The 13,355-nt window shown below is 45.4% G+C and overlaps 1 protein-coding gene across 1 annotated transcript in view; it reads left to right on the forward strand.

The window, feature by feature from the left end:
* Positions 1 to 12,186, forward strand: part of akt1 (v-akt murine thymoma viral oncogene homolog 1) — a 36,460-nt gene extending 24,274 nt beyond the window's left edge. Inside the window, exons 3-14 of the mRNA XM_018727822.2 lie at positions 580 to 708; positions 2,749 to 2,860; positions 3,135 to 3,261; positions 3,768 to 3,899; positions 4,047 to 4,112; positions 4,756 to 4,824; positions 4,924 to 5,049; positions 5,649 to 5,777; positions 7,961 to 8,175; positions 8,770 to 8,857; positions 9,542 to 9,644; positions 10,857 to 12,186. Coding sequence (XP_018583338.1) covers positions 580 to 708; positions 2,749 to 2,860; positions 3,135 to 3,261; positions 3,768 to 3,899; positions 4,047 to 4,112; positions 4,756 to 4,824; positions 4,924 to 5,049; positions 5,649 to 5,777; positions 7,961 to 8,175; positions 8,770 to 8,857; positions 9,542 to 9,644; positions 10,857 to 10,936 — 1,376 coding nt within the window. The 3' untranslated portion in view covers positions 10,937 to 12,186. The remainder of the gene's footprint in view (positions 1 to 579; positions 709 to 2,748; positions 2,861 to 3,134; positions 3,262 to 3,767; positions 3,900 to 4,046; positions 4,113 to 4,755; positions 4,825 to 4,923; positions 5,050 to 5,648; positions 5,778 to 7,960; positions 8,176 to 8,769; positions 8,858 to 9,541; positions 9,645 to 10,856) is intronic.
* Positions 12,187 to 13,355: the final 1,169 nt, after the last annotated feature.

The following is a 13,355-nucleotide window of genomic DNA, read 5'->3' on the forward strand; positions in this document are numbered from 1 at the left end:
GAAATGGGGCAATTAAGGACAGCTTGCTCCGTCACCGCGTGAGGTTAATACCCGGCTCCTGCAATTAAAAATAAATGACACTTGTATAAATATTCAGTCCTATCTCCAATATGAGTCTTCGCTTTTTCTTTTTTTTTTTTTTTTTTTTTCCTCCTTCATATGGAGTGAAAGCTGTTTTTCAGATTTTAGAACATCTGGTGAAGCATTTCCTGACAAATCTGTGGCATAAATTGAGTTTGTTTGTATCTTGCAAATTTGTTCTGGTCCCCACCCCCCCCTCCCAACTTTCATTGGATAGGATCGATGCACTCAAGCAGGGAGCCATTGGTGCACAGTGGGGGCAGTGGAAGGGAAGGGGCCAGAGGGTCTTACTGGGTCACGATCACCTGTGCTCCTTGCTGGTGTCTTAAGTGAGAACGCGACACAGATGCTGACAGCTTGATCAGGCCGACTGCAGCATGTCGCAGACTTTGACTGCATCAAGCAGGAAAATATAGAAGTACAGCTTGAGCAATTATTGCAGTTCCGCAATGAGTCAATGGTTGCGCATCCTGAGAGCTCCTGTCCTGTCCCCTGCAGGAGAGTATATCAAGACCTGGAGGCCAAGATACTTCTTGCTGAAGAGTGACGGTACATTCATTGGATACAAGGAGAGACCACAAGATGTGGACCAGCTGGAAACGCCTTTGAATAACTTCTCTGTAGCCCGTAAGTATTTTGTTGCTCTCCATCCACTGCACAATACATAACAAATCATCACAAGCACTGACTCATCAACAGATCGTTACCATGTTTTCACTCTTACTAGGCCTTGCCAGCTCATTACTGTTAATAGGATTAAAGTGTTAATGCTGACAGGCAAAAGAAAGTCTCTTGTCCCTGTCATAAAAAGGAGTTGTGGCTGGCTTCGTGCCTTCCTGTTTCAGAGCTGCGTCTCTCGCCTTTCTCAGCGGTATAACACTTTACCGCGGCGTGCCAATGTACACACGGAAAGTTAGTCTGCTGTGCTCCGCAGATGATTGAACAGAGTAATTAGACAGCATATTGTTCGTCGAACAAAACGTTTCCACTTGACACCCTTGAGTTATAGTGGTTATTAACCGCCTGATTTCAATTATTTATCTTGTGGCTCCGAAGCCTGCTCCATCAGCAAGAGGCAGCGCAGGGCTTTGTCACAGTGTGGTATTCCTTCACCCCCCCCCCCCCCCCATCTCCCTGTGGCCACACCCCCCTCGTGGTTTGGGTAGAGCTGTGCCTTTGGACCCTCATTTTTGTGGAGCTATGGATAAGGGAAGCTACGCCAGCCGTCCCACACCAATATTAAGGGTCGGGAAGCGCGTAGTCGCCAATCTTCACCACTTGCATGTCTTGAACTCTTTTTCTAAATCTGGCATCTATGTTTCTCTGCTAAAAGGCACAGCTTGGAACAAATTTTAATCTGTATCTTAATTACGTTTTTAGATGTGCTTAATTGTTGCACTCTTTCACTCGCATCGTTTAAGGAATTATAATTTAGAAAATAATTATTCTGAATCCATACACCATGTAGAAATTTGGCCTGGGTGCTGTGCTAGAGTAGAAGTTATCACTCATTTACCCCGGGTTGGCACCAGGATTTCAAGTGCTGCATGAAATGGGAGCAAAAAAGGGGAGGGGGATTCAAATTCCTTGATTAGTGAAGAAAAATTAAATTGGCCTGAAATACTTCTGAAATTCAATCAACATTTAACAGAACATCTGACCTCACACAGTCCATATCTCAGCTTCATGTCCAGAATTCTATTTAATCAGTAATAGATTAAAATTTCTAGAGCTTTTTCAAAACAAACATCAGACATATATTAATTTTTGAATCATGCAGAAATACTCATTGTACACAGCTTTCATGATGGGCAAAAATGCTGCTGCAGGCATTTCCCAGGTCTTCTCCCTCCCCCTCAACAATGTTTTCAACTTTCATTTGTTGAATAGAGGTGGGGCGGTTGCCTTTGGACCTAAAGGTCACTGGTTCAAATCCTGTCTCTAGCTGTAGTACTCTTGAGGTATTTACCCTGCTTTGGTCCAGTGTTTTAAAAAAAAATACTGGAATGAATAAATATAAATGAGTAGCTATTTCACAAAAGTGTAGTAGCATGAAACAGGAACATTTTTGTTTAGTGTGTTGTATGGTTTTTAAAAATTCTATTTGCCACATTTTCATTGCCTATTGTCCATCGTATGCTGCCGACCGTGCGCTCTCCTGTGCTCTGGAGATTTGGAGAGCGTAGCAAATGGTCATTTCAGGAGAAAGTTTTAATCTTTGAACAATTGCATTTCAAAAAGTGACAGTGTTGTCTACTCTCAAAAAAGTTTACTGTTGGTGCATCAGTTAAATTGGAACCTGAAAGACAAACAAGTGTGTGCTTTGGGCTGTGACATACAGCTCTAACCTGTAATGAAGTCGTGTGTCAGAGTTAGCACGCTTGCTGGCTCTTGAATTAATGGATGTATTCATAACTGTTGAAATAGATTGGTGATTAAGAAAATAACGTATTTAAGGAAAAGAGACATTTTTTGCACTGTACACCTCTGCTGTCCTGTGGGTTTGTAGCTGCAGCTCTTTTCTTCCTGTAGTTTGTGCTATATCCCCCATGGCATTCCCCCACCCAGTGATAGTCCCAATGGTGTCAGCTGCACTGACAATAGAGATAAATAGCTGCAACTGCAGGTCTCTCTTTCTCTGTGCTCCCCCCACCCCCACGTGGTCAGAGTGCCAGCTGATGAAGACGGAGCGACCCAGGCCCAACACATTCATCATCCGCTGCCTGCAGTGGACCACTGTCATTGAACGCACCTTCCACGTAGAGACCCCTGAGGAGAGGTGAGTGCTAAGCAACCCCGCATCCCCCCCACCAACACTGGCAGCCCCTGTGGCTGTCACATGCACGGACAGGTAGTCACAGACGGTGCGTGTGACAGGCACCCGGCGCATGTCGCCAACGAGTGGACGGACACACCGAGGCAGCAGGTGAGTGCGGCCGACTGTAAAGGCAATGTAGTGCACCAGCTGGTGGGGGGGGTGGTGTTGGTGGCCAGTGTCAGAACAGGCTTTGTAATTTTTCTTGCTCTGCCTCCCTTTCTCTGGCTGTCCCCAGGGAGGAATGGACAAAAGCCATCCAGACCGTTGCCGACAGCCTGCAGAGGCAGGAGGAGGAGATGATGGACTCCTCACCGGACCCCATGGACGTGGAGGTGTACTTGACCAAACCCCGACTCAAAGTGGTGCGTTCCACCCCAGTTCAGAAAGTGTGTTGCCCTCGAAGCTCCTACCTGTTCTTTCCCTGCCTTGACTTCACCCTGTGCTTGCTATACTTGCTACCCTTCTGCCAACTCTGTACCTCATATCAGTTTGTTCCTGCCTGGCACAGCCATAAACACTGCAACACCTGATGGCTGGTCCTTGGGGCTTCATCGCCTCCGGATAGGACTCTTAGAATTGTGTAGTCCTGATGCCAAAGTCCTCGATGCACCACATATGGTGGCCAAGGAATACGTATTCTTTCAGCATTCTTTTACATTCCAGAGGCCATAGTTCAAATGGACAGCAGCCTAAAATTTACTCAATAGTAGTAAGAAGCTTCAACATTCTCATTATTGCTCATGTGGTGGAGGACAGTGTTAGTGACTCCCAGGTCTTTTGCATTATTTACAGTTTATATTGTGAGGGTTTTTTATTTTAAACTGTAAGAGGCCCTGATTGTAACACAGTTCCACCCTATTTCTTCCAGACTATGCACGATTTTGAATACCTCAAGCTCCTGGGAAAAGGCACTTTCGGCAAAGTCATCCTGGTGAAGGAGAAGGCTACAGGACGATACTATGCCATGAAAATCTTGAAAAAGGAAGTGATAGTGGCAAAAGTGAGTAGGGAACCTGGTTTCTAGGCAAGGATGGGTGGTTATGAATGGCATCTTGGATTTTTTTTTTTTTTTTTTTTTTTTTTTAATTTAAATTTATCATGTTGGACTTGTCTGCGCTACACAAACTGCCTTTGTGATCCCTTTCAGGATGAAGTAGCACACACACTCACTGAGAACCGAGTGCTACAGAACTCCAAGCACCCATTCTTGACGGTGAGAGACCCCTCTGCATGCCCAAACCCAAACACTTCATTGTCACTTCTGGGGTGCTGAATGGACCCCTCTTCAGACGGGCCCTCGAGGCAAGCTGCTCTGTTTCCTTTTGGGAAGCTCGAGGGATGTTAGCTAAACCGTGCTGAGGGAATCGGGGCTGAAAGAGGAGCCTCACTAGTAGATGTCCTGTGTGACACCCAGTAAAGGCTCACAATGATGCTTCCCTCAAATGGTCTCCCTGAAGTGCCTGGTATGGCGCGCCACATCTCTGCCGGCCTGAAAGGCTGCTGTGGGCCGTCCACTGTCTGAACACAATTGAGCGAGCAGAAGCGGTTCCCATCGTCTAAATGTCCCATGTGGTTGCGGATGCTGAATGGGTGACGTTTGAGAGCATCACTAATGCTCTGCTGGGCCTTAGGGACACAATACCCACTAAGGGCATGAGAGCCACTTGAGAGAGAGGCTTTTTTTTTTCCCTCTAGTTTTTAAACAGGCAGGAGTCCTCAGAAGAATTAAGACGCATATTAAAAATGAAATAATTGTAATTTAAATGTCATTTTATTGTAGTTTAGCTGGATGTTCTAGTGTGTTTTTCATAAGCAACTGGTACCATAAGTGCCTTGTCTTCCTTTTCTTTTCTCAGGGATTGAAGTACTCCTTCCAGACACATGACCGGTTGTGTTTTGTCATGGAGTATGCCAACGGTGGCGAGGTAGGCACCCATCTGAGTTCCGTCATAATGGCTGCAGGAAGCCTCTACTGCCCCTCAGACTCAGTAACCTTATGGACCTTTCCTCCCTGACTTCTGTAGCTTTTTTTTCACCTCTCTCGTGACCGCGTCTTCTCAGAAGAGCGTGCCCGTTTCTATGGGGCAGAAATTGTGTCAGCGCTGGACTATCTGCACTCGGAGCGTAATGTGGTCTACAGAGACCTGAAGGTGAGGGCATTGGTCCTAGGGAAGGGGACTGGTCTCTTTGCTGTTGTGTTAATAAAACAAAACACACACCAAATTAGTGTATTTTAGGTCTACTGCTGAGCATTTTTTTTTCTTTTTTTTTTTTGAGCTATGAATGAGACTGGAATTATTGGTTAGGTTAGGCTTTCCTGTATGAGTCTCTGAAGGTGCGGTGGGGGTGCTTGGATATCAGTTACCCCCGTTTCATCCACTTGATGAAACTATACCAGCCTGATCAGCAGTATAACTCCCCTCCCCACCAGGTTTATGAGCCAAGCTCCTGGCCTGCTAAGGTTCTTCTGAAAATGCCAGGGTAGCAGGAACAGGGGATGTGCTGACTCAGTGGGGGCACTGCTGGCAGCATGTGAGCTACAGCTGCCAGGTGACTCCTGTGGAGAGGACACTCTGAAACCAAAGGCCACACATTGAGAACCCTCTGCTTTATGGGCTAATGGATCCCAGGAGCTGACGCCAGTGGACTGATGTGTGTGTGTGTGTGTGTGTGTGTGTGTGTGTGTGTGTGTGTGTGTGTGTGTGTGTGTGTGTGTGTGTGTGTGTGTGTGTCACTCTTGCTCCCCCAGCTGGAAAATCTTATGCTGGACAAGGATGGACATATTAAGATCACAGACTTTGGCCTGTGCAAGGAGGGGATTACGGATGGGGCTACCATGAAAACGTTCTGTGGAACCCCAGAGTATCTGGCACCAGAGGTAAGATTGAGCGGTGCAGCCTGAGAAGCAGATTGTTGAAGGAATGATGTCACTCCTTAAAGTCACCATGCAGTCTTCAACTAATTCCTGGACTGAATGTCATGGCAATGGTTTCTTTATTTCTATTTGATAGGCTCAAACAGACAATCTTAAGTACTCTGGATCAAGACAAAATAAAATGAGCTCCCCATTAACATTTTTTCTGGGACACCTGACTCTTGTAGAGGAGGGTTGTTGTAGGGGTTTCCAGGATTATTTTTATCACCATCATTGTCAATAACTTTCATTGAGATCTTGCCAGGACAGCTTAGTGTTAGGTAAGTGTATTATGATCTTCCAAATCAGTACAGCAGGGTCTTGTGACTGGAGTAATTCAGGGTAAGTCCTGTGCTCAGGGGTACTATAGCTGGAGTGGGTTTTTGAGACTTTCAGGCTGCAAGACAACAGCCCTAACCACTGAGTGACCTGCTGTTTACCTGACACAACCCAGATGAAATGGATGTATTCTTTTCTGTCTAGGCAAAAACATATGCCCAATGAATTGTAAATTTTAAAATTCTTTAAATTTTTTTCCAGCTGAAACCACATCAGCTTCAGACAGTTGCCTTTAGTATTGTGACTGAAGATGTGACAGATTCCCCTTGCCATTACGTGTTGGTGCGTGTGTAATAGGATGCAGTATTGTGTATGTATGCCAGTCTCTCACCCCTCCCGAAGAAATGTTTCCGGAAGAACTGTGCCAAGTTGACACAGTTGCCTGCTCGTTGTTTTTAGCCCCCATTTGGAATTTGTTTGCTTGTGGTGGTTGCAGTGATCATGGGGGGGGTGGTTTGGCATTGCGTGGAGAAACGTGAGCTTCTGCACACCATCGTCCCCCCCCCCCCCCCCATCTCACAAGGAAGGCCATTCTGGGTACAGCTGCCTAGGATTCCACCCCTGACCTGCCCCAAGTGCTCCTACACCCTCTAGGAGCCCTCACTCATCTGGCTCCCAGGAGGACTACCTCTCCAACCTGAGCTGTCTTTTGCTATCCCTGAAGTTAGTTAGTGCCTCTATCTTCATTTTAACCTCACTTTATTTTGATGTTTGTTGTTAATTGTACTTTTGCTGAGATGTATGTTGCTTTGGACAGAAGCGTCTGCTAAATGAATAAATGTAAATGTTTATTGTAGCGGTCTGTAATCCCAGTACTGATTGGGTTTGAGAAGCAGCAAGATCTCTGAGCTGAAATGGTGTGGCTCCTTTTGTATATTGTCCACCTGCCTATCCACCCCAGAGTCATTGCTGTGATGTTGCAGCTTAGCGATAGCGATGGACCCAGCGGGGGCCGTTGCCACAGAGATCAAGGCGTAGCTTAGCAGCCCCGGTGGGCCTCTTCGTTCCAGGTTGCTCGGTGGTAAACAATGACCTTGTTGTGTGCAGAGCCCAGGAATGCTGAGGCTGGGCGGGGGGGGGCACTAAACTGGGCTTACTGTGCTTGTCTGAAACCACACCAGTAGGCTGTCTTTAGGTTTAATTAAAAAAAAAAAAAAAAACTGGGGTTCTGTACATTAAACAAAATACTTGCATGACATTTTAAGTCAAGAATTTCTGGATGTTTGTGTGTTTAAATCTATTTGGAATTTTTTTTCCCTTTTTTGTGATGTACATGTGTGTGATTTTGTGTGCGTGCGTGCACGCGCTGCCTTTGGTTCTATGTGAGGAGGCACTTGGCTCTGGCTCTCCTGGCCGATCCACAGCTGTGATGCTCTTCTACATATATGGGGCAGCTGCAGGCCCAGCTGTCGCGGTGTGTGAATCGCAAGACCGCGACTCTGGAAATAGAGATGGCCGAGTAATCCTATCACTGCACTGGCTTCATGTTACTGCCGACAGACCTCCTGTTCCCCCCACCCCACGTACACCTCTCGCTGCTCTGCTGTTCACCTCAACAGGCACACACAACGTAACTTAACAGTTCCTTTCCTTTTTTTCCTCTTTCCAGCTCACTGCCTCTATACACCCTGACCTTTTTGTTGGACCACAGTTCATACCATATCCATTCATAATTTCCTGGTGTTCTACTCAATCTTTTGTTTTCTCTGCTAATTCTCAGTGGTTTGATAGTGTCACACTTCAGTCTATGTTGCCCAAGATATCTTTGATGCCTTTGCCACAGTGACATGTCTCTGTCTATCCACCAGGTGCTGGAGGACAATGACTATGGCCGGGCAGTGGACTGGTGGGGCCTGGGTGTGGTCATGTACGAGATGATGTGCGGCCGACTGCCCTTTTACAATCAGGATCACGAGAAGCTGTTTGAGCTCATCCTTATGGAGGAGATCCGTTTCCCTCGAACCCTGGGCCCTGAGGCTAAGTCTCTGCTCTCTGGACTGCTGAAGAAGGATCCCAAACAGCGGTAACTGTTCCCCTCCCACTGGCGCCCATCGTCTTCCCATCCTTACTCCAGAAGTTGCCAGAGCAACATTGGCTTATAACCAGTCTGACCCAGTACTTCGCTGTGTCATTGTCATGTACGACTTCCATGTTTACATTGCGCACTGCACACTTTTATATACATATATAACCTTGTTTCTTGGATTTTTACACTAATAGTAATTTTAGTAATTTGTGACCTTGCACTAATAGTAATTTTTGTAAATTTGTGATTTACACCCTCTGTTCTCCTTGTGTTTTTCTTTCCTTATGTCCTTATAATTTATGTCATAAGCTGCTGAGAGGATTCAGAGTAAGAATCCCATTGTATGGTGTAAAAAACAGTTTATTGTACACGTGACAAACTCTTGAATCTTGTCGACATGGTTTCACCTTTTCATCCTCCCTCATTTAGGAGGCAAGAAGAGTGAGGGGTGTTAACACTCAGCATGATGAGAGTAAACTGTAATGTGTGATGTTTGTGTAGTTATTTTGATTGAGAACTCTGTCCTGTTGACTGATCTGTGCCTCCTGGAGGCCTGTACTCAGTTGCACTCTGACTTCCTCCCCACTGCAGGTTAGGAGGAGGGCCAGATGATGCCAAGGAGATCATGCAGCACAAGTTTTTTGCAGGCATTGTCTGGCAGGATGTTTATGAGAAGAAGGTAAGTGTTTTTCTCCAGATGGGCTTTGTCAGCTTGTTGTAGCCCAGCACATTGTAAACTGGGTGCCCTTTTTACCAGCAGCACTAGTCCAGGCTGCAGCTTGTCGCCCGATCCTGGGGACTGTCAGGCTCATTGAGAAGTCCCCAGGCAGCCCGCTGTAAGTTGAGCTCTGCTCGCTGAGCGGGGTAGAGGCTCGCTCGGTGGCATCTGCTTCCATTAGGCACTAATCAGAGGAGTAAATTGCTGAAAACAAAGCAGGAGAGTTGGGGAATATGCTAGCAATAAACCGGTGATTAACCCAGAACCAGCAGCTCCACAGAGGCCCTGTTAGGCACACAGGTATGATAGGCATCCCTCATAGGGATGCTCACCCGATTGGCTGATCTTGGCCCCAGCGTTGAGTTACACAGGTTGCTATGCTGGTCAGTGCCAGCTCTTCGGTATCAGTGCCCATAATCAGAACTAGGTTCAGCACTTGAGGAAACACTGTTCGTGCAAGCTAGCTTGAGCCCTTCTCCTAGTAGAAAAACATTTATTGCAACCAGGTAGCTGAACTGTAATTTGGATATAAGGGAATGGTGATGCCCTGTGCTGTGTGTGTGTGTGTGACAGAGATGTAGTGGATAGAACAACACTGTCTCATTGGACAGTGATATGTCAATGGACTCTGTTCTCTTCCAACAGCTGATCCCACCCTTTAAGCCCCAGGTCACCTCGGAAACGGACACACGGTATTTCGATGAGGAGTTCACAGGGCAGACAATTACCATCACGCCCCCAGGACAAGGTACGCACCTCTGCATGCTAGCTGAATACCCCCCCCCCCCCCCCCTTAGGCCCACACATGCTCCCTGTTGAGAGACATGCGGTCTCTCCCCTTGACACCAGCTCAAGTGCTCTTGTGTGCGTAATGAAAAAGTGGGTTGGAGGCGCAACCTGCATTGAAGCCATCCGTTCCAATGCAAGTGGGGTGGTTGCAGGAGCAAAATCTGGAGTGAATGTGTTAAAAGGATAAATGTAATTTTAAAAGAGTAGTAGGGACTGAAGTCATGAAGGAGGGAGAATGGGTTACTGCCCAATGCTGGTGCAGGGCAGCTGCCAGAAAAAGCTCAAGGGATTCTGGGAAATGATTACAAACGATAGAGCAGCCATGTCTACATGAAAGCCATTTAGAACTGCACTCAGCCACTGGGTTTAAGCATCCTGCAGTCTAACACAGTTCACAGTTCATGCTGGCTTTTATGTGTCCATCCTGTTTATGTGACATTGTCTTTTTAAATCTTTCAATTTTTTGTCAGTTTTGTCCAAAAACACAGAAAATGTGAATAGAAGTCATTCCAATCAAAATTAAAATGCAATTCAAATAATCCTACAGGTGATTCCACCATTCAAAAAATATTTTCATGTAGATGTATTAATTCCACCCCCCTACCCCATTGTCAGTTATAAGGCTCCCCATTGTCAGTCCACCTCTCCAGGTTTTCATTGCCTGAGATGAACATTGATCAGTTTTCTTGACGCGTAGCTGTTTCAATTCAAGTAAAAAGAAGAAAAAGGAATAAAGGACATAATGTGATAAAAGCAGTGTTCTGCTATTCGTGCTACCTTGGTCTCAGTCATGGACTAAATGTTTGCAGGAGAAGGTTGGTTTGGATACCTACCCTTTACTACGGTGGTGCCACCAGCTGGAGTTGGTGTGAAATTGCTTGCCTCTTTCCAGTTTTGCCTGGACAGAGCCTTATGTTAAAGGCAGCCTTACTCCATTCTGTCAAAGATCCATACACCCACCTATTATGTGTTCAGTGCAGGTTTGACCATGTGTGTAATTAAACTGGGCAAGTGGCTTGTTATCGCTGCTTTTAACTGGAGACTGTCAGGCAGCCATATTTCATAGGTTAGCTCTGGATGCACAAAACAATGCAGAAATACCATTCCAGTTCTCTGATTTGTCTATTTTTTGCCATTGATGGTTGGATCTCTCCTTTTCTTCCTCTCTTAGATGAGAGCATGGAGTCTTTCGACAGCGAAAGGAGACCCCACTTCCCGCAGTTCTCCTATTCTGCCAGTGGGACAGCCTAAAAATCCTCTTCTCCCCTGTCCCCATCCAGTCTCCACCCCTGTCCAGTCTACAATATCGCCTTTCCCCTCCACCAGACTGCATTGTCAAAGACCGTGGCCTGCTCCTGCTCTTGCTTTTTTCTTGTGTTTTCCAGTGCCCTGTCCCAAAGACCCCCCCGTGGGTTTGCCATATCCAGAGTGGGTGGTGGGGGGGACTCAGCACTCAGTCAGAAAGGGATGGATTTTTCCGTGGCCTTTGAAGACCATCTTTTTTTGTGAAGTTTACAAGAGGTAACACTACAGTGTATTTTCCACATAGGCCCCTTGTGATTCAGATCATCCATGTTTTGAATTAGCCTTCTGCAGAATTCCTCACCGATTTAACACACATCTGCAGTCCTGCAGCACCGTTGACGAGATGTGATGATCTTTTTAAATTCACACTTTGCTTGCATCATCACTTCCATTAATTGTGCTTGCTGTATTCTTACAAAGTGTGAATTTTTTTTTTCCTAAAGCGATCTTGTGGCGAAAAATTAACAGGGTCACTATTTTGGGGAGGAAAAACCTCCTTTTTGCATTTTCCAAGAGCGCCAAACCAATTCTAAGGTTCGATATTTCGAAACGATCTCTTAGTTTGTCAAGTAATATTCCTTATGAGCAGGTTTTCAGTGAACTTCAGAGTAAGTGATAAGCACATCCAGAATATGTACCCGTAACTGTTTTTGTTCTGGATATTTTTAAAATGTATGACCTCAAAATTAAAATGACCAGATGTTGGAAACAGGCCAGCACATATCACACAAAGTTCATCCTATCCACATGGGCCCATAGTCACCATGTTTTGTTCATAAATATAGGCACATTATATGTACCACAGTGCACAACAGGGGACCATTAGTAGCGTAGATTTAGCAGTAATAAACTACCTGTATTGAAATGATAGTGCAATACATTGACGGAGCAAGAGACAGAGGACACTTTATGACCCGGTGAAGGGGTGCTGGAAGATGTATTTGTGTTTCACTGCGTGACACATTTCTTTAGCTGGAAAAGCTGCAGTCCCTATCAACCTGGCGCAATCCACAGCCATGCCCCCCCCCCCATCCCCCTCAGGCGGAGCCACTCCCAAGCTACATCCCAGATAACGCTTGGGTTCCAGTGCGCTCGAATGTTGCGCTCTGCCGACAACCGTCCTCCACTTCCCTCTGAGCAGGCCATTTAGGCTCCGGTTCTTTCTGCTGAATCAGGGATTTTTTTTTTTTTTTTAAATCTTTCTCTTCTGGGTTTTTTCCTGCATTGGGTGATCAATGCCCAATGCATTCAACACAGCCTCAGTGAGGTCACCGTAACGATGCACACTCCTTTTGAGACATAGTTCTCAAGCTGCATTTTTTTTTTTTTTTTTTTTTTGGTTCAGGGGAACGTGAGAGTCGAGTTGGCGTCGAGCTCCCTGGCGAGCCTCCGCCTCTGTCCTCATTTTGTTTTTGTAATGTATATAAACGAGTGACAATGACGTGGACGGGACTGCACCCGAGGCCTGGCACCTTTCTGTCCACAGCCTTGATGCATTTGTAGGTTGTGTTCTTGTTACAAATGGGTATCGAAAACAGAGCTAAATAGGAATTGGCCTCCCCCCCCCCCCATTTTTCCTTCTGGTTGAAATGAGGTGTAAATACCACACAAGAGTGTTTGAGACGAGCAGAATGAAGTAATTTTATAGCTATGACTGAATCGAAACATGACCCATGAAATTTAGCCTTCCTGTCTCATTTTGCTCTGAATTTTAGGCTACGAAATGTACCCATGATTGGAAACTTTAAACTATTTGCGTTATTTTTTTGATCTTGACTGATAATCACTCAATGAACTTATTCAACATACTTTAATGAATGTAAAGGTTTATTTCTTGTGACACCGCCATTCATTTTGTAAGTTTTGTGTATGTATTTGATGTCTTGGAACTTTTTTTTTTTTTTTTTTCCCCCCCTCTCCTCTTGCTTTCCAGTGACCTTATGTTCAAACTGTAGACCCAATAGTTGCTTATTCATATATTCATTCCCCTTTTGCTGTCACCTCTTAGTTTTGGGGGGGGGGGGGGGAGAGAAATGTGCATTTAACTGATGTTTCAAAACAATTTCTTGGCTTCCCCCCCCCCCCCCCCCATTCCCAAACACCTTCAATGACAGCCAGGAGACTGAATTATAAAACACCAGCTTTAGTGAACAAAGAATACAAACTTTTTTTTTTGTTTTGTTTTGTTTTACACTGTTCAAACATTTTTACTTTAGCTTTGTTGTTTCCTTCAAATTGCTGAAATAAAGGGTTTTTAACTAAAAAAAAAAAAAAAAAGTCTCAGCTGTCTTCATTTGTTGCTGCAGACAAAGTGAAGGTGGTATTTTAATTGATGTGTATTGTGTGTAAGATAGGCCTGGAAACT

Source organism: Scleropages formosus, chromosome 15, assembly GCF_900964775.1.
Source record: "Scleropages formosus chromosome 15, fSclFor1.1, whole genome shotgun sequence".
In the NCBI taxonomy this organism is placed as follows: Eukaryota; Metazoa; Chordata; class Actinopteri; order Osteoglossiformes; family Osteoglossidae; genus Scleropages; species Scleropages formosus.